The 26,168-nt window shown below is 40.3% G+C and overlaps 3 protein-coding genes across 4 annotated transcripts; 2 read left to right on the top strand and 1 right to left on the bottom strand.

The window, feature by feature from the left end:
* Positions 1-19,874, bottom strand: LOC140945697 (L-gulono-1,4-lactone dehydrogenase-like). 2 transcript variants are annotated; one of them, XM_073394729.1, is made up of 7 exons: positions 19,722-19,874; positions 6,540-6,826; positions 5,315-5,676; positions 4,074-4,447; positions 3,084-3,359; positions 2,046-2,262; positions 1-578 (listed from the first exon to the last, which is right to left on the bottom strand). In XM_073394729.1, exons 2-7 carry the CDS (start codon positions 6,772-6,774, stop codon positions 246-248), a joined length of 1,797 nt encoding a protein of 598 aa, XP_073250830.1. In that variant the 5' UTR covers positions 6,775-6,826; positions 19,722-19,874; the 3' UTR covers positions 1-245. The 2 variants fall into 2 exon arrangements, with proteins under 2 accessions (XP_073250830.1, XP_073250831.1); XM_073394730.1 differs by lacking the exon at positions 19,722-19,874 and adding an exon at positions 8,417-8,442.
* Positions 12,059-17,237, top strand: LOC140945727 (uncharacterized). The gene is made up of 5 exons (XM_073394772.1): positions 12,059-12,256; positions 14,114-14,182; positions 14,547-14,816; positions 15,467-15,760; positions 16,494-17,237. The coding sequence occupies exons 1-5, from the start codon at positions 12,098-12,100 to the stop codon at positions 16,509-16,511; spliced, it is 810 nt and encodes a 269-aa protein (XP_073250873.1). The 5' UTR covers positions 12,059-12,097; the 3' UTR covers positions 16,512-17,237.
* On the top strand, positions 18,225-24,822 carry LOC140945721 (uncharacterized). Its single transcript, XM_073394767.1, has 5 exons — positions 18,225-18,453; positions 19,756-19,824; positions 20,357-20,638; positions 22,510-22,812; positions 23,449-24,822. Exons 1-5 carry the CDS (start codon positions 18,268-18,270, stop codon positions 23,464-23,466), a joined length of 858 nt encoding a protein of 285 aa, XP_073250868.1. The 5' UTR covers positions 18,225-18,267; the 3' UTR covers positions 23,467-24,822.
* The last annotated feature ends 1,346 nt before the right edge of the window (positions 24,823-26,168 follow it).

Raw genomic sequence — 26,168 nt, 5'->3', positions numbered from 1 at the left:
CGCAGAGATAAGTTAATCATGATTTTTTTATACATTATCTACCTGCTTGAAGCAATATCTGCAGTCACAGGTAGAGTATAAGAAAAATATTATATACTCGTTGTTTAACTATTAACAATCCCCAGCCCAACGTCCATTCAGGGGAGACCTATTTAGGGGACATCTGCGTTGGTCCCGAGGGTGTCCCCTGAATGATGGTTCCACTGCAATTAACTTTAACAATGAGTATGTATGTGTAAAACGTTCTAAGCAGTGGGCTGCAGCGTAATGACGTCGTCCTCCGCAAGCCCATCATTAACAATCCCAGTGTCATTTCCGGCCCTAAGTTTCAATAGGTCCGCAATGCATGTGTCAAACCCTACATTGTGTGTGAATTCATTACAGAAAATACCCGTCGCGTTGAAAAGTCTAAAAACCTTTTTCCAGTCTTCAAGATCTGGGTACAACTCATAAATTCTGCCTGTCGTAAGGTGATGATTTTTGCCCCAGTGTGGTCGAGCCTTATACTTTGTGAACAGTTTGTCCTCGATGTTTTTGTGATATTCTTCGATACCGAATGCTCCTGGTAGAAAGGGGATCTGAAAATTTAGGAGAGAAATTAATTGGCAATGAAGATTTCCATTACCGTGGCTGGAATTAAATTGGACGACGGGACGTTACTATTAACAGCCTTTCCGGGAATGAAAAACCTACAAAAAAATGTAATCCTCAGTGAATCCTTACAGGAAAAAGCTTTCTCGTGCAAGGCTATAACTGTCACCCTTAATTCGTTCTCGCTTTCCCTTCATAAAACTTATACCCTCCACGACCATCCCCCACAATTGTGTTTATTTATTTGTTAGACAAAAAGAGCTGAACATTCAAACCCCTAAAAACTATGTTCTTATACAGAGTTCATAACGTCTTGCTTTTGGTTATCATTGTCATTATTATTGCTGGTTTTCAGTGTCACGCCATTCAAAATAGATCAAAATCAAAATCAAAATCGTTCCACAGATAAAGTCCAGAATCTGGGAAATGAAAGGAGGTAAATATACCAACATCGTCGCCAAGATTTGGGTCGAAGGAATAAAACGTGTACGAGATATCCGATGAAATGTTTTACCCAAATTTATAGAGCTTTGTATGGAGGCGCCATGCTAGAGCTCATCGGGATGAGCTCCAACATGGCGGACGGAAACCAACAGAAACATCTGTTACCGAATTTTGCTACAAAAGCATGAATTTACTCCTAGAGGAACCCATAAACGTTAAAGTAATACTTTTTCTCATACTTGAACTGTTTAGATAGTTTCATTCCTCGACAAAAGTCACTTTTTAAACCTAAATGGCAGCTCTCTCGGCCGTCGTGCAAACCTGCGTCACGCAAAAGCTTAGAAATTCAAGCGTACTCTTTCAAAACCAAGAACCCTTTTGAAGCGAAAATTTGTTTGAAAATTAGTTTTCAGCTGCCCTAATACACCATGAAAGTAAAATCTCAGTAGGATCGATAGTTTTGTAGTTTGAATTTTAGTGACGTCATGTGAAAACCAACAATTATCCTTTTCGTCATCGTTACCGTTGTCGTTATCGTTATCAATACCATTGCCCTTACTGTTACCGTTACCGTTATCATTATCGTTACCGTTACCGTTGTCGTTATCGTTATCAATACCATTGCCCTTACTGTTACCGTTATCATTATCGTAAAAAACCGTTGACGTTATCGTTATCAAGCCATTGCCCTTACTGTTACCGTTACCGTTATCATTATCGTAACGATACCGTTGACGTTATCGTTATCAATACCATTGCCCTTACTGTTACCGTTACCGTTATCATTATCGTAACGATACCGTTGTCGTTATCGTTATCAATACCATAGCCCTTACTGTTACCGTTACCGTTATCATTATCGTAACGATACCGTTCTCGTTATCGTTATCAATACCATTGCCCCTACTGTTACCGTAAGTTATCATTATCGTTACCGGTTCCGTTGTCGTTATCGTTACCGTTATCGTTGTCGCTACCATTATCATTTTAGGTTTATTTAACATTTGTACCTCTATATAGCAGGCATGGTCATTGTTATTTCCATCCACTGCACATTTGCTGTTCGCCGGACTAAGGTACAGGTCGTCTGTCTTCACAAATCGAACGTAAATTGGTAACAAAGAATACTGTTTGAACTTCTTTGCATATTGATTGGCTATTTCAATGACTTCACCCAAAGCTTGGTCTAAATGTGCCAATGGAATGCAAAATTCAGCCGTACGAATGCTGTAACGGAAGAGGAATATGGCGATTATCTCAACTGAACCGCTAACTTTGAAGCTGTCACGGCGACCATGTTAAGGTAATGTTACACGCGAGACGATTCGCAACGACGATTTTTAGCGCAACACAGCGTTGCAGCATTGTTGCAACATGGTTTCGAATGGTTACAACTGCATTGTTCCAACATTGCAGCGCTGTGTTTTGCTAAAACACGTCGTTGCGAATCGTCCCCTGTGACATCACCTTCAGTGTACAAAACAATGGAACGGCGACCATGTTAATACCAACAATTTCCTGTGCCGAAATTTAACCCTTTTTCCCTTGCTGTTTTTCCAGAAAAATAATGGGGGTGGGGTGGAGGATTTGGGGCTAAACAAGGTGAAATTTAGCCGATCTCCCTTTGAATGTTACTTCACTGCAGTTATCCCCTAATAAACTTTTGATGACTTTCGCGATCCCCCCGCCTATGTCTTCATTTTCCAAGCAAATTTGAGTGGTCCAAAGTTTTCAGCGATCCCCCCTAAAATCCTCCGCCAGTTACTACTGATCATTCTCCTAAAAATCAATTGATCCCCCCTAAAATCCTCCGCCCCTCCCCCAGGCGATTAATAATGATCGGTCCCTTAACTGACATCCTAAAGCTATGAGGTAGGACGGTGGAAAAAGGCGTAGCCAATTTCTTCCCCCAACTTCGGCTTACCAGGTGAAAACACTACGTCGAGTTTTTTAAGATCAAAAAAGACCAAAAAGCCTCTTTTCACCAGCGATTTCTTTTGTTTTCTGTCAGCTGTTTTCTTCAACTAGATAAAAATTAAAATACTCACTGCATGTTGCCTTTGGTGAACTGCAAAACATTGTACCATTTCTGTACGTAAGGATGTTTTTGAGAAAATTGAGAAACGCCAAAGTTCGTGATATCTGGAATTCGTGTTGGGCAACATGAAGCACACGTCTGAAGGCAAGACGCTGTACAGTCTGTCTGCATACAGCCAACTTCTGCGCATCCTCTGCCACCCTTACAACACCACCAAGAGCAACAGGCACAGCATGTTGGGCTGCGGGTGGTTTTCTTTCCTTTTAGGTATGCTGCGTACAAATATCTAAAGAAAAATAAATAATTGTAGCAAACGAAGTCCTTTTTTTTCGTGCGTGTGTTCAGTAATAAGTAGCTTAAGCAACGACGATGACGACTACGGCGTTGAAAACATCGCTCAAAATATGAATTTGCGTCGTTTGAAACTTTTATTGCATCTATTTGGACCCGCTCTATTTTTCAAACGTGGGCTTTTTTTCTTGGAGTTGAATTCTTAATTCTTCGTTGTACTTTCACGTCCTCCATGAAACGTGTTTTGTAGTGTCTTCAGTAAGTTTTGATTGTATTTACTTCTTAACTACAGTTGAACCTCCATTAAGTGGCCACTGATAAAATCCCGAAAGAATGGGTACTTAAACCTCTATAAACCGGCCGCGGCCACCTTTTTAATTACCGTCCCAACGAGAGTTCCTCTATTGTTATCACCTCTATCGAATAGTTTGGCTTTATTTGAAGAATAAAATGGAGGAAAATACAATCTGAGATCGAAGTTGACGACGGATTGTGGACGAGTAATGCTACTCCTGTCGCGCGTTTGTTTCAAAATAAAGTGATGCTTCTTCCAAAGATTATGCTCATGTTTTGCTAATTTATGACGAACCTCTATTGATCATGAGCAGCCAACTTCTATTAAGCGGCTGCTTGAAGGTACCTCGAGGGTGGCCTTTTATATAGTGAAGGTTCAGCTGTATAGCAGGGTAATGATATCGCGAATTATTACCTCTTCGGCTCAGGATACGGGTTAACAAACACTGAGAAAAACTCCCCTTCTGTGCGGTTCCGCAGGATTGCCTCAAATTTATGCTGGACATGAAACGCCTTCTGACCTGGCCAGGGGATTTGGACAACAGTTCTTTCCTCTTCAATATTATAAACAGGGATACAACGGTAGGTGATGGAGTAGATGATGCCCAGGGAGCCCAATCCAACAGCCACTGCGCGAAACACATCGGTGCTTTTGAGCTCTACTGGGCTACCGCCGTACTGCGCACGCTTGATTTTTTCTTGGCATTGGTCAAATGTTTCGTCTCCTCTGGTCAGTTTAACTTGAATGCCGTTTGAGATGATTAAATGGAAACCAACGACTAAGGTCGACTGCGTAAAAAAAGAAATAAACATGCGAGATGTGGAGGTATATATTCACTTATTAGTTAGTTATTTTTATTAAAGCCTAGCGTACCATCATTTAATCGAAAGAAGCATTTGGCTGGACACAGTTTTCTCGCTTTGCGCTCAACTATAACCCCTGCGTTGTCTGTTACGTTTAAGCTAGCTCATTATAATAGACGTTACGACCGAGGGGGTAGCGGTAGACATAGCCGAGTGCGATGCACGACCAAGAGGCTCGTTTAGCTTTGTCTAAATCACGGCGCAGACAACTTCTAGTTATTTCTGTAACTATGGGCGTTTTCCTCAGTGTGCATAGCATAAAGGATTCCTCAAAACAGTTCATGACAATGACTTTCTAAGAGGTTGCCTTACCATTCTGATTTCTCAATATATGTTAGCAGAAAATTCCAAGGTGCAGTTTCAATAACTAATAAAACACTGATCATTCTCACATGTAACGTATTCAATTCGATGGGGACGGACGGCAAATTGTTATTGCTCGAAATATCTATAAGTCGTAACTGTCCATCAGTTGGATAAAATGTGTGCAGTCACAATTGGTTTCTCCTCCATTAAATACTATACCAATTGTAGAACATTTTAGGAGGGGCCACCCACAATTTGAGTACAGTTACTGACAAGGTATACATATGAGTGGGAAAACAGTCTAAAAAATGTAATGCGTTAAATAACGTGCAAAGTACACTAGTCAATTAAATAAGTATTAAATAATCATAGAGTTGATTAAACTTGAAAATGCATTGTATGGGTATCGTTTTTTACACAACACGAACCCTTTCGCTGTCCAATGTAATCACGCCTTTCGACACCTTTCTAAGCAGTACCACCTACCATAGTCCCAGAAAAATACCCGGATCCATGCGTAGACGTAGAAGCCACCCCGGCAACTGTCTGCCCCGCATAATTTCCCATCATCGGGAGCCCAAGCCCATAGGCCTTGTCGAGCTTCTCAACAAATCGATAAACCTGCATGCCTCCTTCTACTTCGATATCCACGTATTCCTTCTGTAGATTTTCTCGTCGGTTCGCTGGCTTACGAGTTAAAATACGATTCAGATTCGTCATGTCAATCAGAATGTCGCGTGTGCTGGTCAGACGAGACCACGAGGATCCGGTTCCTACGGCGCGAATTCGGTATCCATAGTTACTGGCGAAGCGACAGATGGCAGCTAGTTGTCCCGGTGGATCCAGGCCTGCGCATTCAAAAAAGAAACTTCTTTTGGTTTTTTGAAATCAACATGAAATAAAGACAAATCACGGAATATTTTTTTAAACGGCAATAGCGTTAACTCAAGTGATGAAGCGCTGACAGAGGCAGGTCGTGGGTTCGATTTTCAGGATCGGACTAATACATAGGATCTTAATAAATGTATGAGGAAAACCGAAGAAGGTAAAGAAAATGTCGCGGCACCTTTTTATGAAGGAGAGGTACGGTACTGTCTTCAATTAGTTTGCATGAGAAACAGAAAACCTTTAACATCATGAGCGCGCGTTTTTGCGGCTTCGCCGCTCACTGTGTCGTGCTCCCGACAAAACTGCCATGCTACGCAGGCTACATGAGAACCAAACGTTCGCCTTGTGAGATGGGTGACTCGCTCAGCTTGGTCATCTTCCTAGCCGGGCCAACGTTTTTCCATACTTTGGCTCTCCCAGCTGCGTCAACCAAGTCAAGGCGATACACTCAGCGCATGCGTAAGCGTTGTTGGTTCGGGTCAACTTTCTACTCATATAAACGCTCGCTAATTAACCCTTTCACTGCCAAATGTGGCCAAAGGCAAGTTTCGACCAAATTTCCAAATTTCATTTTTGAAAATTGTGAGAAAAAAATAGCAGCAGGTGAAAGTACAGGCAGAGAGCTTTCATTTAAATGGTCACATCATAGGACTTCGTCCACGAAATCAAAAGTTAGAGTCACCTTACAAAACTCCATCAAACACTCTGGCAGTGAAAGGGTTAAAGTTGACTCAGGTGGGAAGGTAACCTTCCTACTCGGGACAAGTTTTTTCCATATAAACAGGACCCTAAATTCTCTATTTTAATCTGTTTAACTGAATACCTGACGCCAACGCCTTAGCTATTTCATGATCCTCAGTTATGTCCACCAGCGTTGTAGGAAACTTGTGAATCACTCTCCCTTCGGGTTTGAAGACGTCAATCAAGGGCTGAACACTCTCCAGTCCATCGTAATTGTACCACACTCGGCGACTGGTGTACGAACAAGTCCGAATGCATGGGAAGTAACACTGATTGTATTGTCGGGTGGTATAACAGCAATCTACTGAGTTTCCCATCGCTAGGCCTCTCTGATTGTTATGCCATAAAACTGCTGTATGTCACATCACCCTTTTGAAGCAAAGCTAAGTGTTACCATCTTTAAAAATAAATGCACTATATTTGAGTAGTCTTATCATTGTGTAACAAGCTATGTTAATTTTGCAAATAAGAGGGCCACAAGTTTACTAGTTTCTGTAACTATTCCGTGCTACCCTCTTTAAATAAAGTGTTTTATCCTTATTATTTGAAGTGCACCCTACTAATTACTAAGTTGTCTATTAGCAGATAACTGAATTATCTAACGTGTAGGTTGCGCGCGCAGACTGGCATTATCATTAATAGTTGGGCTCAATTTCAGAAAAAAAAAACAATGTTTATGTTTTCTAATAAAGAGTTAAATAAAAAATGAAGTCGCTTTGGATGTACGTGAATGTTTTGATTCATGTGGTCACAGACGCAAAACATTTTAAATCAGTCATCTTAAGCTAATCAGACGCAGGAGCTTTCCAAGAACTTTTAACTACCTATTCTTCTGTAGCTCTCCCACACTTGAAATGTTTGGTGCACTAAGGGCTTTCATTTGAATCGAAGACGGCCACAAGATTACTTTCGTGTAGTGCAGTTTTTAATAGTTCTTGTCAGACTGAAAGTAATCTGTCGTTGTGAATGAATTTTTCACTCGTATGAATGGTGATTAACAATGGAATCGTAGACTAGTGACATTTAATTAGCACACCCTTGTAATCAACTCTAACAAAATAGCACTGTTTTTTTTTGTTCTTTCTCAACCCGGAATTTAAAGTTGAACGTTTAATTAAACCACTTATACGACGCTCAAAGATACCATGCTTCAGTAGCTAACTGGAGGCATGACTAAATACTATAATTGTTCATTAAATCACGCCTATAGACTGTTCAGTATTTCGGTATGTGTACCTTTGTTAAAGCCAGCAATATTGGACAGGGGTTACTCAAGCCAAAAGAAAAAAAAAAGATCTTTTCAATACGTTCAACGCGAGTGACTGGAGGTAAATATGTGAGACAGGTATGAAAAAAGAGAGGCAAAATTACATGACATGTAAATGACTGCTCGCTATACCATTTGCGAAACTTTGAAGTTAATTGAAAAACCGCTTGAATTCACAATCAGTTAATGTATAACATTAAAGCATTTTGTTCGATTTTTCAAACAGGTTACATATAAATGACGGCTGATATTGATTCAAAGGTGACTTCGTCTTTAACGATCTCAGCTACTTCTATCATGCTTCTCACTAAAAGTCCCATGTATTCTAAACATTTCTGACTCGTCATTTAACCTGGCCTGATGTTAAATATGCCGTCTTTCATACTCATTAAAGGAACAACTCATATATCATCTTAATCACAACTGAAAAGATAATTTCCTAAAATAAGTAACCAGGCTCTTCGGATTTTAAGACTCTCTAAGAGCTTAAAATAAAGGATTTGAAAGAGTCCAACACATTATTTTTGTCAAGATTGTAAAGTCAGTTTACAATACGATAGTTCAAAGTTGAAGTCATACATCCGTTTCTAAGTTCTACATTATCGATCGAATTTTAAAATAGTTGAAAGTTTAGCTAACTTAATAACGCTTCTTATTCAGGTATGTAAAATAATTGTTCAGCTCGAACTTACCTGGTTAAAAGAGAGAAAAAGAGTGGTAGCCTTATGGCAGAAAGGTAAGCTTCTAATCAGCTAAAGCTTGTTTGCGTGTATGTATGTTAGTCCCTATTGTATTATTTGAGATTGTGACGTTATGCATAAACAAGTAATCACACTGTAATTAGTAAACATTAAGGGAAAACATTCTTGCGTTGCCGGACAACTTAGAAACAATGAGCGAAACAGCTTTAATTTTTTTTCTTGTTTTGTTTATAAATAAACCTCTGGACTTTTCCAGTCGTCAGTAATGATAAATATTAGCAATCTCATTAGCAATCATTAGACGACGACCGCATTGAAAACGTCGCCAAAAAACAAAAAAATGATTTTGCGTTCTTTCAAACTCGATCACATTTATTCAGGCCAGCTCAATTTGTCAAACGAAGGCAATTTTTCATTGAGCTGAATTCTTTTGGAAGGACTCTATGCAAGTTCAAGAGTGTCTTTACGTCCTCCATGTAAATCAAAGAAATGTAAAATATAAAAGATATGATGCACGAGCAGACCTCTTGTTTTTTTCATCAAAAAACGATTGTTAATTTTTTTCATGGTTGATCTAGCTTCCTATTATTTTCACTTGAGTGAGTCACTTTATTATTTCAAAAAGAATTTTGATTACACAGTTATGATCAAGGGAAACTGTTGATATGCAAACTACCGACCTAAAGCGAAGTATCTCGGTGACGTTCTGTTTGTATTGATAGTTTGTGAAAATTCTATTGAGACATCCCTTTATTTGCCTCTGATAAAATACGTAAGAGAGTCACATATCGGATAAGTGTCGACACTCAGTGTAAGAGATATAGAATGGTACCTAGAAAAACGTGGGTCTCGGAAAATTTTGGCATTTGAAGTCTCGGAATCTCGGGCTCGCTAAAAATTGATTCTTATCGTATCGAAGTCTCAAATTTTAATGTTTTCGTTCTGGGAATCTCGAAAATCGACCCAACGTTTTTTAACAAGCACGAAGACAGGCGTCCTGCAGGCGTCGAATATTTAACAATTAATGAATGAGGCTGAGTATCTTATGAAGAATTATGGAGATCGAGGAGGGTGTTATGGGTCGAAGCCGTAGGCCGAGGCGGATAACACCCTCCGAGATCTCCATAATTCTTCATTTGATACGAAAGCCGAATTCAATAATTGTTTTATTATTCATTCAAAATAATTCCTAGTTTAAAAACATGGTTAAAACATGCATACCTCCTTCGATCCATCGATGTTAAGTTCATCTTCGATAGTGCACGTTTAGGGTTGTTCAGCTACGCAAATATTCTCCAAATAGCAGATGTCGCTCTTCGAGTTGTCTTCTTGCTGTTCTTGCCATGCTTTTAGCTATTTTTTTCGCCTAGTTGGTACTCTTGAAACGAGTGAAATGTCCGCCATTTTTCAAGTTCACAACCAAAACAACTCAACCTCGTTCCCAGGTCTTCTCGGTTAACGGTGCCTCAACCTGGAAGAACGCTGCATTTTTGACGTCATTTCGTCGCTAAACACAATTTTTTTCCAAATTTGGTCATCAGTAACTTGTTATGGTGAATAAAACTTGTGCTTTTAGCCAATCAGAATCGGGGAAATATTTTGAATGAATAATAAATGACCGTTAGCAGCGGTAAAATAACCACACCACACATAAGACTGAGAACTACCTTACACATTCAAGCTAAATATTCGCTGAATATTGGCGTAAACATTCATTGCCACTCTACTGATTCTTAGCTATGAGCTTTACAGGCAACGGTTAAGAACTGGCTTGCCCCATTTATTTTTAACGTCGAGCTAAATAGGCTTCTGACTCAATGATTCATCTGAATGAACATGAGCCATAAGATAACCCCCGGGGGGAATACTGCCATATATGGGCTATACAGGTATGTGCCGCTGTGAAGGGTATGGTTTTTAAGCAGTTTACTCTAGGATAGGGTATATAAATCAGAGTGTTTGGGTCTAGAATAGGGTATCATTTTTCAGGAAACTGATCAGTTGGTTGAAGATTTTATCTAGACTAGGGATGGTGGTGTAAGGTTTTGTTTTGGCTAGACTACTGTGCTAGTGACCTCAGTAGTTTCTGGAAAACAGCTACTCTAGGATAGGGTGTATTTGGGGAGTTTACTCTAGTATAGGGTAGCAAATTAAAATTCAGCTGAACTAGCTCTGGTATAGGCTAGGGGTTCCAGGGTCTCAGCGGCACATCCCCACCCAGAAATTCCTAAAGTACCCCCCCAGGAAGATAACCTTAAAAGAGACCATCCAACCCCAAAACTTGAGATGGGTAACTGAGAATTAGACTTAGATATAAAGGTCACTTTTATCCAAAAACAGTTCTCTCCGAGCTTGGGTTATTTACATTCCTTGAATTTTTTAGTTCCATTGTTGAGTATGCACGACGTTTGCAGCAAGTCAGCTCACGTCGTCGGTTGAAACATTTCCTACCGTAACCAGGGGCTGTCTGAGCTAGACATCATTCTTTTGTTGATTCTCCAACCAGTTGTACATTTTAGGTGTACATTTTAGTCATTTTGGGACGGCGAGGTCTGAAAATTTAACCGCATGTAAGGTCTCTCTTATACATTTAGGCGGTTGACTCCCGCTAACTCGTAGCCTGCGTACTAGCGTTTCCGTGCGGTTTAGGACCAAACGAGGAACGAAGCCGCGCGAAAAATGGCGCAAATAAAATTTCCTTCCTTCCCCTCCCCCCTCTTTCATTTTTTGGCTCGTCTCGTTTTATTTCTCGCGCGGGCAAAACCGAAAATCCCGTTCCTCGGTCTTTCTTTGCTCCGAACCAACGGAAACGCTTGCTACGCAGGCTAGATAACTCGAACCTCGCTAACTCGAACCAAAGTCGATGTCCCCCGGATTTCCTTCATGCATAAAATGTAATTCTCATCTTCAATAAAGTACTATATTTCCAGTTAGTGATTTAGCGTCTCGCTCGTCCGACTGAAAAAAAAAGAGAGACTGCCCGTAGTCTTTCCAGTCCCGATTGCGTGTTCACTTTTTTTAATTTGCGTGGCGTGGCTCTGAGTTTAAGGTAATTCCCTTGGTAATGATGTTCTCTCCAGATTTCTTTCAAACTTGGCCCAATTGTCAGCCATATATAGTACATCCAAAACCTGCAATAAAAAGATGGGTCACTGTGCTTGTTTTCACCCTGTGTGCCCGTAATTCTGAGTGTTTTTTCCCTTTACTAGTTGCGCGCAAAATGTTCGAAACTTAAACGATCGTCAAAAATACTTATTTTATAGCAAAAAGCCTGAATCTCACTATAAACTTAGGGCCCGTTTGTTTTTTTCTGGGCCTTTTTTTTCAGTTAAGTAGCCCCAAATTATCCCAGTCTTGAAAAAAACTTCTCTTTTGCTCTAAATACGGAAATTCGAATCATTCATAAGGAAAAAAAAAAGAAAAATACCACTTCTGTTATCCAGATTTTTTCTCCTTAATATATATAAAAACGGGCTCACCGTTCTCGTTTAATCGCAAAACGACAACAAAAAGACAATTTCGGCTTAAAATGATCATTTTATGCGAGAGGACTTTGAAATGGTAGATTGCGTGATGAAAATTGATATGCATTCTTTTTTGCGTGTTTCAAGACGCTAATATAATGCAAACTACAATTTCCGTGCTGCACTGCATAGATCGAATCCTCTCAAAATGGCTGACAACTCGAGAAGCGCCGCTAAAATGGCAAGGATTCTTGCCATCGTTCAAATCATTACAGGGGGTTTACTGCTCGGTTTTGGCATTGCCGATCGACTTGTTGGGTGGTCGTGGACAGGCTATGTATACTTGGGCATTTGGATCGGAATATGGGTAAGAAAGTCGCATTTAATCCGATTCGAATAGTATCTCGCTGCTTCGATCGAGGAGGAAGAACACGCCTGCCCAATGAATGTGTTCTGACCAGTTTAAAGCAATTGGATTAGCTTGAAATGTATCAAAAAGGCCCAGAAAACACCTCGTTGAAAGATTCGCTTGAAGATCAATATTACGCGCGCACCGACAAACTCAATTTCATTTAACCGACAGAGATATCTAGCTATGTATTCTTAAGACGTCTTTTAAGCTTTCCGTTAAGCTCTAGAAAGTGAGCAGAACGTCCTGTATTCATTTCCCCCTGTTTTTTCATTTTCTGTTCAAATTATTATTGCCCAGGTCTGCTTTTTTAGAGATCCCTTTGAACACGGAAGTTCGACATCAGCGGGTTCTAAATTCGTAGACAATTAGCATCTCGTTTGAGTTAAATTGCCTGCAGTGTCATGTTGTCACTCGACGTTTTAACATATGCTATGAGTTGAGGGGCACATTATTATCACAGTGAACTTTATTAGTCTCAAGGGCGACTAAGGTCTGTTTCAAACGTCGTGCTACTGCGCATGCCGTGCTAAGCTGGCTCGACTGTAGCTCGACTGCAGCACGTACGACATTAGCACGACTTTGTTTCAGACGTCTAATTTAATTCACACATTGACAGTGGAATGGAACGGCTGTTGCCAAAAACAAAACACAAAAGTAAAGAAACGGTTTAGCAAACTTTTAAATTTATTCTAATGTATCTATATTTCATGAATTGAGTTCGGCACGGCGGTAACACGACGTTTGAAACACGACTTGGCCTGGTTTCAAACGTCGCGCTACTGCCGTGCTGAAGTCGAATTTAATTCGATCAATTGAGTTCGGCACGGCAGTAGCACGACGTTTGAAACGGGCCTAACATCAATTTTCTCCTAACAATATTGGAAAGGTTATGAGAAGCAAAAAAATGATCACCAAAGGGAAAATGCTTTGATCTGTTATCAAATGCTCTCAACTAATTATTTAAGGAAATGTATGGAGATCAGCCTTGAGGATTTGTAAGTGGATGTCGGAGCTTACAGGGTTAAATTAAAGAATACTCTGCACCGCTCTACTTCTTACAAGACGTATCGGTTCTGAAATAGACTGCGAGCAGTCTCTTATTTTTCTGTGCGCTGGCTGAGATAAGAACTAGACAGATTTTAAGAGGAAAGACGGACTGCAAGCAGTCTACCTCTGAAAGAACTGCAATATTCATCACATTTGTTGAAAACACTTGTCACGTAACGCCTTCCCCGAATGTTGATTCACGTATCACCCATTTGAAAACGAATCTCAACGCTGGAGATTGAATGAGAGAAGAGTACATGCACAGGGAAAATTTAGAGACGTTGGTTGAGAAGGTGACATGAAAATCCTTAGTTTCAGTCTAGTGTTTTAACGAATTAAAACGAGTATTGTGGGTACAAGGATACGCAGGCATTCCTTTCTAAGTTCTTTTTTCATGGCGTTTTGCAATTTAAAGTGTTTGTCGAAGAGGATACAGGAAAATGTGAATAATGCAGATAACGCAACGCGGATAAGGCGTGACTGCATACAACTTGTTCACATAATTTTAAGGGGTTTTATTCTTAAACGATAGAATGTAAATTCTACCTGAATAGATAATGTGCATTTGAAGAACATTTTCTTGTCTCCTTGTGAAAGAAACCTAACTCCGCTAGACCGCGTCATTTCAGGTATCAATCTTTCATAAGGCAAATGAATTTGCTATAAAGTTTCGTCAAGTCTCACTGCAATTTTCTTGGCATATTTTTTGTTAAAAAAACGTCAACCTGTATTTTACTGAATTCTGCCAATTTTGTTCTGTTGCAGATGTGCATCACAGGGGGTCTGGGAATACCCGGAAGTGCCAGAGAACGCACCTATTCGCGCGATGCTTTCGTAAGTAAGACGTGGGACCAAAAATGGTCATTATCAGTGTAAAATTATTAAAGAACACCACCCGTTTTACGTGTGTTTGTCAGCAATGACAACCCTGAACGATTCATCGCGGTTTTCTCAATAAAGTGAGCATCACCCGCCTTAAATAACGAACTAAATAAAGAAATAATTAGTAATTAGCAAGCGCTCAAAGGCGATCTGATTTGAAAAGATGAACGACCTTCATGTATGCAGTGGCAGATCCAGACCTTGATATAGGGGGGGGGGGGGGGGGGGGCGAGGGGCGGTCTCCAAAACCCTCCCCTGGATCCACCACTGGTATGTGTTTTGATTAATGTTCTCCTGTTTTTCTTGCACATCACAGGCTAGTGTTTTCATGGGGTTCTCCATCACCTCAGCTGTAATGGGTGCAGTTATCATCATTTGTTACAGTATCATGATTTCTTTGAGCGATTCTGGATCCTATAACGGCTATTACGACTATAGCTATGAACGAGGTTATTACCGCTATGATGGAAAGATGGCCATTCTCGCCATAATGCTTATCCTGGGTATTATTGCATTTGGGGCTGGAATCTGGGCAGCAATATCTACCTGTTTAATGAAGCCATGCGGTTGCTGCGGACAACCGCAGGTAAGTCGGGCGTCAGAAGTTTCATTTTGAAAATTGCTCAGAAATTCCAGTCAGACTATGTGAGGCTGTCGATATAATCTTTGTACGATCAGGAATAAAATGTTACGTTAAGGCCCTATATTGTAACCGAAAGTGGGCCCTGAAATATAACTTACTGCCCTTTTAGATATTTTTCATTCTTCTCTCATAAGTATTCTACTGTACTTTTCTGTTTTATTGCATCGAGTTTGCGTAGTGAGGACGTTGTGTGGGTTGGATGTTCAAGAAAAAAAAGTAACAACAGCCACAAAAAAGCCTTTTCTGTAGTTTAAGAAATAACAAAAGAAAATTATAGTAAAAATTTGTACCCATGGTACACCTAGAGTACATGTGTATATAAAAACATGAAAAGGCAAACTGATCCTTACGGTAAGGTGATGAAGAAGTAAAGAAAAGAATAAAACAGAAAAATATATATTTAAACAAATTGGGTAATTTGCTGAAATATATTTATTGATTATTAGTTTAATTATACTGATCCAGGCCTACAACTGAGAGATCCGGCACTACTCATTGGTTTGTTGCTGTGGACTTGCTGACATTTTATGAGGGGTCTTTTATATACATGTGTATATGTCAGGGTAATTTTGTAATATTTGAAATAATTACAGGTAGACCAGCAGATGTACGGTTATCCAGCCGGTGGTTACGTCATGACCCAAATGTCCGCGGGTAGTGTTCCTGTGGCTGTTCCTGTGCAGGCAATGCAAGCAGGCGCCGGTGGAGCAGCAGCACAGGGTTACCATCAACCGATGGTGCTAATGCCTGTTTCTGGTGCAGCAGGGGGTCAAATGATAGGCCAGCAAGCTGCCTCACCTGAAGGGATGGCTACGAATACTCTACAGCAGCAGCAGGAGGCTCCTTCGTTCACACGTGGAGGTTACGTTGCACTGCACGACGAGCAGGTTTGTCTGATACTCTCTATAGTAGGGTGGGGGTAATGCAAAACTAAGCGAACATGTCGCGAGACGAGAACATCCGCTGAGTGAAACCGAGGAAGCATTTAGCTGTGATGGAGCTTTTGCCACATGTTTTCCTAGGCTTTCCGCTAGGCTGAATTACCAGCTTCCGTTTGGGATGGCGAAAATCGAGCCTAGCTTTGCGCGTGTTAAGAGTGAAAATGCTGCCCATCAGCACGTGACTTAATTAGTAGAGTTCACGAATAACACTCAGAGTGACAAAATTAAACGATAACGATAGGATAGCATGATGATAATGATGATAATGATGATGATGCTGGTGATGATGATGATGATGTTGATGAAAATGGTGATAAAGATGATGATGATGATGATGATCTTGATGACTGATGGTGATGATGATGGTGATGATGATGATGTTGATGAAGGTGGTGATGATGTTGGTGATGATGTTGATGATGATGATGATGATGATGATGATGATGATGATGTTAATGATGGTGATTACAAAAACAGGCATATACCTGGAAGAGACCCCTGCTGTCCGACCCTTGTAATACCACGCCTTTCTGTACGCGAATGATCACGATACCGTATGTAGGTCATTACATGACTTTTTAGATAGTCGAGTCGACATTAGTAAGACCAGTCAAACATACACCTCTATAAATTAATAAATTATGCATCTAACACTTGTCTTTTTTCCTTTCCTTTATAGCTACAAGTGAAGCTGTAGACGAACCTGGTGCATTTCATATTGGTGTAATCATGATAAATAAATGCTTTAAGTAACTATAGCTACAAAGAGAAAAAAAAGCGAAAAATATTTTTAATATTAAAAACATTCGATTTACTGTCGTTGTTTTCTAACCCTTTAAATCCTAGCATCAAAAATCAAATTCTCATTTGTTATCCCTGTACGTTTTCAATAGAAGTAGTGGGGAGAATTTGTTGAAGTATCAATTAGATTCAGTCTTGTGTGATCTTGTCCTAAATTGTCATGACCTCTCTGTTTTATGAAGCAGTGATATTACAAGGAGAAATTTGACGCTGCATGATCACTCTTAGGGCTTAAAGGGTTAACGCATTGTATCTTTGTTGCAATGTGTTTGAAAACATTTATGGGAAACATGAAATAGATCAGATTGAAATAAGTTCCAATTTTAGAAACTCTTAAGTATAGCACAAACTAAGGTTACACGGTGCTACACAAAGTTGAGAAGAAAATTATCATTTTATGATTGTCTACAGATCTTAAGTAATAATACGTTCTGGAGGCGCCCAACTGTCTTATCAGCTAACTGTAACCTCTTTGCGTGTAGCGTCACTTTACTCTTGCAAAGAGCAGAAACATGATTAAAATTGATATGCAAAGCTAATCGCGTCTAAACTGTGGTATCTCGACTAGATGCTCAAGAGGTATAAATGAATGACTAAATAAAGTCTTTAAAAACGTATGTGACGGAATGTTCTTCCTTTCTATTAAAATGTTCAAACGATTGCCAAAAAAAAAGAGACCTCGAGGGTAAGTGTGGAAATGACGGGATCAACACTGCTTCAGTCCACTGAAACAACTTTAAACGATTAAAATTCGTTGTATATTTTTGGGTTGTTTGGTATGGTGGCCCACAATTGTCACGGCAAAACCAAAACCTCACGGCAAAAACAAAATACCTCATGGCAAAACCAAAAACCTCACGGCAAAAACAAAATACCTCACGGCAAAACCAAGAACCTCACGGCAAAACCAAATACTTCACAGCAAAGGCAAAATAGCTTTGGTTTTGCCGTGGGTATTTGCTTTTGCCGTGAGGTATTTGGTTTTTGCTGTGAAGTATTTGGTTTTGCCGTAAGGTCTTTGGTTTTGCCGCGAGGTTTTTGGTTTTGTCGTCAGGTATTTTGTTTTTGCCGTGAGAATCTTGGTTTTGCCGTGACAGTTGTGGGACACCGTATCGTTTGTCTCTCTATTTGGTGTGAACACTAAGATCCCCAATACGGTTCTTCAAACCCGTCACCCCGACTCAATTTTTCCGCAATGCCTTAATCCCGATGTATTTTCGACATCCCCCACCCCATGCATCCTTTCAATGTTGAATCAAGCTCTGTTTCCGAATCCCGGCCTCCAAATAAGGCAAATCCCGCATCCCGAAAAAGCAGCTCGACTTTGGACCCTGTAAAGGTCTTAAAACAGAACCAAGACGCAAGAAGACAATATATCGAAACTCTATAGATCTTATCTTAAGGTACTAGTATGAACCTATAATATAGACCTATCGAATTGCGACTGTCTTGTTGCGGACGTGATGATTTAGGGAAGTTCAAACAGGTTTGAACTTCGCCAAATCATCACGTCCGTCATATTCTCTAAACTGGACTGAAGATTGTGTGACGAACTTCTTCATAGTTCAGTTCGTCATAGTCTGCGTCATTCATCACACAACAAAGTATTAAATTATGCATCTTTACGATTTCCGTGTTATACTTGAGATAACATGGCGGGCAACTCTACGAACGCTGCCAAAATGGCAAGGTTTCTTGCCATCATTCAAATTGTAACTGGGGTTTTACTCCTCGGTTTTGGCACCGCCGATCGACTTGTTAAAGGAAGGGGATACTACCATTATTATCGTTATGACTGGACAGGCTACGTATACTTCGGCATTTGGATCGGAATATGGGTAAGCGAATGTTCTCACTTCAAGAAGATAAAAATTTTAAATCTTCAAACACGGTCTTAAAGGAAGTAGGATAGACGCAAGTAAATATATTCTACGACTTAACTGTATCAGCTTGAAAAATGTACCAAACTGATCCTAAAGCTTCTACACTATTTTTATTACTAATTCGATACAAAAGTCGTGTAAAATACGACGAACGAGCGACAAACAAAGGTCTTTTAAAAGAGTCTAAATTTCACCTGCGACACCTGCGGCAAAAGAACCTGTCTATTTCAAAGCCATTTGTCAAGCCCACGAAATTGAGCATTGAACAACTTGTCATAATTGTTTCGTTGAGTATTTCCTGTTTCCATTTCTGCTCTTTTATGAGACCAACACAACTTACAGAGGGATCAAAACAGACATTCACACTATGTCAGAAGGCGTCAGCAAACTCAATCAATTCGATAATTTATATGACAAGGATCACAACTAAGGCAAGCTACTCAACAAAGTCCGGTACGAAGGTGTTTTTGCACGTTGAAAATAACATAGACGAACGTGTTGGGAACAATAAATCTGCTAAAAAATTAAGACAAGGAATTTATTATGCCACTTGCTAAAGGAACCGAAGTAATATTTAGTTTTTGTATACTGTCCAATGATCCCGATCTGTTGTCGACAGTGGAATTCAACCCTAAGACATGCTAAGACAGAAATTGTCCTCCCAGATCACTAGAAATGGCGTTCCAGAGCATCAAGAGCTTAAACTCTTTCTGGGGGAACATGCATGCAGCCATCAGAACCCCCTGGCCGCTGACGCATGCCGGCGCTCCCTTGATTCGTCGATCATTAAAAAAAATATCCCGATTTTACATTTATCTGCCGTAGAAAAGTAGCCTCTCAAATGCTAAGATTATAGTGGTCTCTTTCGAGAGTGTCACGATAGCATCTCTGCCGAGAACATGAGAGGTTGGAAGGATCGAAATAAAGGATCAATTTAGCCTTCTGGGAAACTGTCCACCTACCCCTCCCCTAAGCCATCATTTTGCCCTAAGTGAGAAGTAAGTGTTAATGTTAGCTTTGGGGAGGGGTAGGTGGACAGTTTCCCAGAGACCTAAATTGACCCGAAAGCAATTGCATGCACCTATTCATGATCCACAAGGCACGCAGTGCTATATATATGTTCAGTCATTAAAAGTCCCTCAGTCGTATGCTCCGCATGAGTTGTGTTCATTGATAGGTTTCACGAAACGTTGAACATAATTGCACAAAAATAAGATGCTTACCTTGAATAAGTGCCGTTCAATATTGTCATTGCAGATGTGCATCACAGGGGGTCTGGGAATACCCGGAAGTGCCAGAGAAAGAACCAGTTCCCGCGATGCTTTCGTAAGTAAGGCGTAGCTTCACGTGTGATTCAGCACGGTTTCCCAAATAAATTATCGCCATTTGCCTATAAATACAGGCCAAATTCACGGCCGGTTAAAGACCATCCAGAACAAGAACGTCTGTATTTTCGCGGTCACCTCATAAATCGAAAATGTAGCCCGGCTGCTCGTAGGGTACAAGGGTACATGTGATGCTGTTTTTGTCTTTATTTTCGTCAAAACAATGTATAATAAAACAATTATTAGATTCGGTTTTTGTGATTTCCAGAACAATCAAGGTCTCGGCCCCGACCTTCGGCTGGGCTGATAACACTTACCTCGACCTTGATTATTCCGGCTATCACAAAAACCTCATCCGATAGTTTATTGCAGGCGAAAAAAGGGATCAGATTTTAATCGTTTTTATGGTCGTTCTAATAGATAAGATTTTTTGTTATTGACCCTGCCTTCCAAGTATCGTACTTTGTGCAGATGAGGATGAACGACCTTGTTGTGTGTTGAATGTTGTTTGTTTGAATTTATTAATCTCTCAGGCTGGTGTTTTCATGGGGTTTTCGATTACCTCGGCTGTATTGGGTGGAGTTATCATCATATGTTACAGTATTGCGATTTCTGAGCTCAGAAGATATCATTACTACGACGATTACGATTATTACAACTACGGTTATTATGGGCGATATTATTACAACTATCGTGGAAAAATGGCCATTCTTGCCATTATGCTTGTCCTGGGCTTTGTTACATTCGGTGCTGGAATCTGGGCAGCAATTTGCACCTGTTTGATGAAGCCATGCGATTGCTGCGGACAGCCGCAGGTAAGTTAATTCACTTCACCTTTCTACTTCATTTCAAGTCAGGAGCTGTACCTCATAGTGTTTGCTGGCAAAAAAGCCTCCAGCCATAATTTAAAATAACCCACCAACGGTATGAAAGTTGGGACATCTTCGACAACCTCAAAATATGATGTGAGATATTCTGACATGCTGAGGAGCTAATGTTAAATACGCACGTTTCAATCTACGAGTTTTTAAAGTCGGCATTGATGACAATTCTGATCTCCTACCGCTTAAGAGCCCTTGGAATAGAGCTTATTATGATTGTGGCTCGGGGCTTATATCCGAGGGGGCTTATTTAAACCGGACTATAAAAAGCGTAGCAGTGCTGCTCAAAATCCATTTTGCATTTACCGGCTTTTGATAAGGCTTACCTTAAACGTCATAATAAATGGAATTTCGAATCGGGGGGGTGGCTTATAATCAGATGTATTTTTTTGTGCAGACAGGTAGCTTGGGCTATGCCTGGATCGGTTAGGCTTATAAGTGTGGGGGGTGCCTACAAGCGACCGCGTTGACGGTATTCTACCACTACATGAGAAATTTCTGCAATTTAATTGGCTTTGAGCATTGGTTTTTCAGCTTAATTTAAAATACCTACATGTCAAAATTACAAACCTTATGTGGGTAGTAGTATAAACAAATAATAGCACGATTTGTACGTGATATTTGTATGTGTAATCAAATGGTGACGAGTAAGATTACGGAATAATTTAACTTGCGTTTTGTCCAAATCCTAATAATTTCCCTCGCTTAAAGTCTCGGGAAATTATCAGTAGGATTTGGACAAAACGCAAGTGAAATTATTCCCTAATTTCACGAGTATACCATTTGATTACCTATTAATATCATCATGGGTGACGAATTACGTCGCAGTCGTGAATTTTTGACATGTTTATCCTGGATCGTATCGATCGAGGACTCCACTCTCTCAAAAGTTTAGACCTTAAATTTGGCTTAAGTTCAGAATTTTCAAACTTTTTTGACAAAATACCTGTTAAAATCCTTCTTGATGTGCTATTTGGGTGTTCAGGTTTTCTAAAGCGTCTTTTTGTGCCCTGACATCTTTATTCACGGCATTTTAAAACTTCGTCGCCATCTTGACACTGAGACGTACGGAATGTTGCCATGGTAATTTTGTAATTTCACATGTGAAATGACAAATTAACGCTGAAATTTCGCGCCATTATACTACTACATGAGAAATTTCTGCAATTTGGTTGGCTTAGGGCAGTGGTATTTCACCTTAATTTGAAATACCTACATGTGAAAATTACAAACCTTCCACGGGTAGTAGTATAAACAATTAATAACATGATTTGTAAGTGATATTAGGCATAAATTCCACTTGTGATATTTCAAAATTGTCTCAATTACACATAACAATTTCAAAATATCACTCGTGGTTTTTATGCCAAATATCGCTACAAAGCATGCTATTACTTATACTAATACATTACCACTGGAATTCACATATTTAAAATAATAAAATTCCAGGCAGGCTATCGCTGCTGTGAGGCTGTCTGATGTAATCACTGTAACCGTAAGCGAGGGCCCTGAATAAAACACTGCAATTTTAGCTTTTTTATTCTTCTCTCATAACTCTACTTCTGTTCTTCACTATTTTATTGCATTGAGTTTGCGTCGTGAGTACGTTGTGTGAGTGAAATGCCTGAAAAAGTAACAACAACCATAAAAATATGGGGAAAAAAAAGGGACAAGTGTTTTTCAAAAGCCTTCGATGTAGTTTAATTTATGCTTTTTAAAAAGTAGTAAAATTTTGTACCCATAGTAGATCTACAGTACATGTGTATATGCCAGAATAATTTTCGTAATATGTTAAATTATTACAGGTAGACCAGCAGATGTACGGTTACCCAGCTAGTGGTTACGTCATGTCCGCGGGAGGTGTTCCTGTGGCTATTCCAATGCAGGCAATGCAAGCAGGCGCCAGCGGTGCTGCAGCACAGGGCTACCATCAACAGATGGTGCTAGTGCCTGTCCCTGGTGCAGCAGGGGGTCAGCAACTGATTGCTCAAGCTACCTCCCCTGGGGGGATTGTCACCGGTACCCTTCAGCAGCAACAGATGGAGGCTGGGATGTCTCATTCGTTCGTACATACTGGAGGTTACGCAACTAAACCCAACGAAGCAGAAGTAAGGACATAAAATGGCTTTCGAGCCTTGCAACATGTTCATTAGTTTTAAAGAGGCTAGAACATATTCAGTATGAACTCTGTCGGGAGCTGACTCTGGAGAATACACCGACACTCATCAGACTAGCAAATGACTCCCCCACTAAGCATCTATGGAAGGGACAGGTCGCTTTTACCTATACAAGTAAAACCACCTATTGTCTGCGACGTAACTCAGGGTATACGGCGACATGGTTCTGCTCGTTATATAAGACGGAAATTTTAAGCAATAAATTTCTCTTCCAATATTAATACTCTTGAATAAAACAGTTGAAACTGGCAGAGTTCACTGTGGTCCGAATGTCGCCATAACCGAATGCCTGCCGTCAGGTCACGGTTACTAATTGGCTCCTGCTGGCGTAAGTGATCACCGAAACCTTATGTAGCGTACTACTTCACAGCGCCTTGAGATAAGGGGGCGGGGTGGGGAGGGGGGGGGGGGGGGTTTCTCCAAAAAGGCGTTTGGCCTCAGTTTGGTCTAGAAATAAGGGGTGGCGCGGAGCCCCCGGGCCTCTCCCCTGGATCCGCCTCTGCTTCGCTCCCACTAAAGTGTTCCGGTCACATCTAACACTTTTTCTGTTTTCCTTTGTTTTTATAGATGCAAGTAGCGGTCTAGACGTAACTGGAAAATATTTAATCAGCTATATTAATATTAGATATTAAAACAAGTGGGGCTGTCGTCATAAACTGACTTTATTTGAACAGGCCCAAAATATATAAGCATTAGGAATAAAAAGTAGGCTCAACTTTAAGCGTTTTTTTTGCTCCGGTGTCAATTCATAACGCACTTTAAAAAGGGGAGCTCTCTCAAACATGAGAAACCTATGACCACCAGTCACGGAGTATTGGTTAGCCAGGCTTGGAAGAACTGAACTGTGTACAGTTGACCCTTTGACGTACGAGATAAAGTGGGTACTGAAAATTCCCCTCCCCCACCTTAAAACCTGTAGGGTTTTGCTATTTATTTGCTGCTTCATCTTGCTTGGTAGCTGTTAAATTATTTATCGGACCCGTTATGACGAAGTTTGATGAAAGACTGTTGCTATGCGAGAAATGACGTGATAAGTGACATGAAATAAAGCCATATTCGGCCAAAGCAGATAACCCTCGCTAACTCGAACCAAAGTCAATTTCCCCTAGATTACCTTCATACATTTACAATCACGATTCCGGACTGCTTGTGAAATCCGAAAAATTTTGCTTGTTGAATCTGGAATCCCGGGTTTTGAAATCCGCAATCCGGAGTCCCACTAACGATTGGAATTCAAAATCCGAATTCAAAGACTGGAATCCATCCACTGAGCACCTGGAATCCGGAATCCATAGCATAAAATCCAGAATTCAAGACTTTGTTGGATTCCCTCACATCGGGCGACAGCCTGGTTTTCTGATTTGTCGGGAAAATCTCGAAAATCACCTCCATTTTTGTAGACATGTAAGGCAAATTCCATAGATTCTTCCAGATGCCATTCTGATAGGGTGGAAAACACTAGAATTAAGTGGTTAGAGCATTGAGTCCGAGCAAAAATGATCGCCTATCGATCCCCAACGGTAAAAATTTGACTCAGTGTGAGGAAATGATCGACGATAATCAAATAAAATCTGGGACACGTTGGGAAAACAGAAACGCACCCGATTCTCTGGAATTGTCCCTGGGCATTGCAGACTTAATCAGCGACATCTACGATTTCAAGTTTCATCTGGGACGGTCCCCGGGAATTAACAGTCAAATCGCCGATCTTCAGGGGTTTTTTCGAAATATGAAAACTAGGTTTAGTCTGAGAATGACGTTGGTGTCGTTTCAACTGTCTCAATCTCTACGCTTCACCGAGGAGATCAGTTATCTCGTCATAAATATTTAATAAGTTAAATCAGCAAATCAGTTATTAGTTATAAATTGAAATAGCTTTTGCTGAATACTGTAATGTACTGTTATAGTCATGCCAATAAAAGCTTGTTGTTGTTGTTGCTATCCTAATCTCTTTGTTATTCGCGAAGGGTCTCAGGCCGGGCCAGTTCTGATAGCAACCTGTTTGACCTAAAAATCCATGCTAAAGTACCCTCATACCAGTCAGTCATATTATCATGTAATCGGGGTCTGACTCACTTATAATTAAGTGTCAGAAGTGCGTGCAAAAACAGCCGAAGCATTGCTCAATGACTGCACAGGTATCCCAAAGCTCACTAGCCTGCGTAGCAGGCGCTTAGAAGTAATATTATAATCATCCCCTCGCGTGTCTCTCTTCTCGCACGCCCCGTTCTTTGCTGCGCCTATTACTTCCAAGCGCCTGCTAAGCAGGCTAAAAGCTCACTCCCTGAGCAACGAAACTATACTTAAGTAATTTTAAAATTCTTCATGCAGCAACACTGAATAAGACATTCAATACCTTAAGCGTTTTCTTGTGTTTATTTGCGTACAGACAGTGTTTCAAGCCTCTTAGGCTCGTTTAAATGCCAATTGCCGTTGTCACACGATAGCTTCTCATTTAAATTCCGCGGGCAAGTTTGTATACGTATGTATCAGTATATGTTGTAAGGAACTTTTCATTTGGCAAATTAATTTTACCTGAGTAGTGCTGCAAGTGTTGTGCGTTTCGAAACTACCTTAAAGTTCCGAAAGTAACAACCCCCGAAAGTAGCGATAAAATTTCACAGGTGTTAGCAACTCTCGAAAGTAGCGAACCCGCCCCACGAAAATAACCCCACCTTCCGAAAGTATATGAAAAGGTATGCCAAACTTATCCGAGGGTTGTTATCAATGATTGATATGATCTTTGACATTCCTATTCAAAGTACATACATAACTCTTCAAGCAAATGATGTACATTACTTATTTTGGGCGCAACTCAGTGTTTGCGACGACATGGTTCTGCTTAAGGTGATTCGACCCAGTTTTTTTGGGGGGGTACCATCCTACTTTGAAGCTCTCTGGTATCCCCACCTTTACTTTTATCGTAAGTCTAACACATAGAATGTATAACATATAGATCAATCTACAATATAACATAAAATTTTTGGCGATCGGAGTAAATGTCACGTGGTTATAATGCCACGCCCCTTTGAGGTCTGAGTCGAAAAGCATTCGGAAGTCAGCCAAGCGCGGTCTTTGCACGCGTGCTGAACAAGAATGCTGTATAATGACAGACTAGAAACAATAGACAACTCCCAAAGCACAAACTCAGCCAAAACGCTAAAAATCTTCAATGTTTACTCAAGTTTGGGCTTATAGAAGATAATGTCACAGTTTTTCAATGACCATGAAATTCAGAGTCCGGGTAGTTAGTTAATCAATTGTGGTCCTGAAAAAATTTGAAGGAA

Source organism: Porites lutea, chromosome 8 (assembly GCF_958299795.1).
Source record: "Porites lutea chromosome 8, jaPorLute2.1, whole genome shotgun sequence".
NCBI classification, from domain to species: Eukaryota; Metazoa; Cnidaria; class Anthozoa; order Scleractinia; family Poritidae; genus Porites; species Porites lutea.
The sequence above is the reverse complement of the archived record's forward strand: the minus strand, read 5'-3'. Positions and strand labels throughout refer to the sequence as shown.

Excerpts from the sequence above, each read along its gene's own strand:
- LOC140945697 (XM_073394729.1), bottom strand. The coding sequence starts at position 6,774 with ATGGGAAACTCAGTAGATTGCTGTTATACCACCCGACAATACAATCAG. Across the intron at positions 5,677-6,539 it reads AGCTAAGGCGTTGGCGTCAG|GCCTGGATCCACCGGGACAA; the intron begins GTATTCAGTTAA and ends TTGAATGCGCAG. Across the intron at positions 579-2,045 it reads ACCATGCCTGCTATATAGAG|ATCCCCTTTCTACCAGGAGC; the intron begins GTACAAATGTTA and ends CTAAATTTTCAG.
- LOC140945727 (XM_073394772.1), top strand. The coding sequence starts at position 12,098 with ATGGCTGACAACTCGAGAAGCGCCGCTAAAATGGCAAGGATTCTTGCC. Across the intron at positions 14,183-14,546 it reads CCTATTCGCGCGATGCTTTC|GCTAGTGTTTTCATGGGGTT; the intron begins GTAAGTAAGACG and ends TGCACATCACAG. Across the intron at positions 14,817-15,466 it reads GTTGCTGCGGACAACCGCAG|GTAGACCAGCAGATGTACGG; the intron begins GTAAGTCGGGCG and ends AAATAATTACAG.
- LOC140945721 (XM_073394767.1), top strand. The coding sequence starts at position 18,268 with ATGGCGGGCAACTCTACGAACGCTGCCAAAATGGCAAGGTTTCTTGCC. Across the intron at positions 18,454-19,755 it reads GCATTTGGATCGGAATATGG|ATGTGCATCACAGGGGGTCT; the intron begins GTAAGCGAATGT and ends TTGTCATTGCAG. Across the intron at positions 19,825-20,356 it reads CCAGTTCCCGCGATGCTTTC|GCTGGTGTTTTCATGGGGTT; the intron begins GTAAGTAAGGCG and ends TTAATCTCTCAG.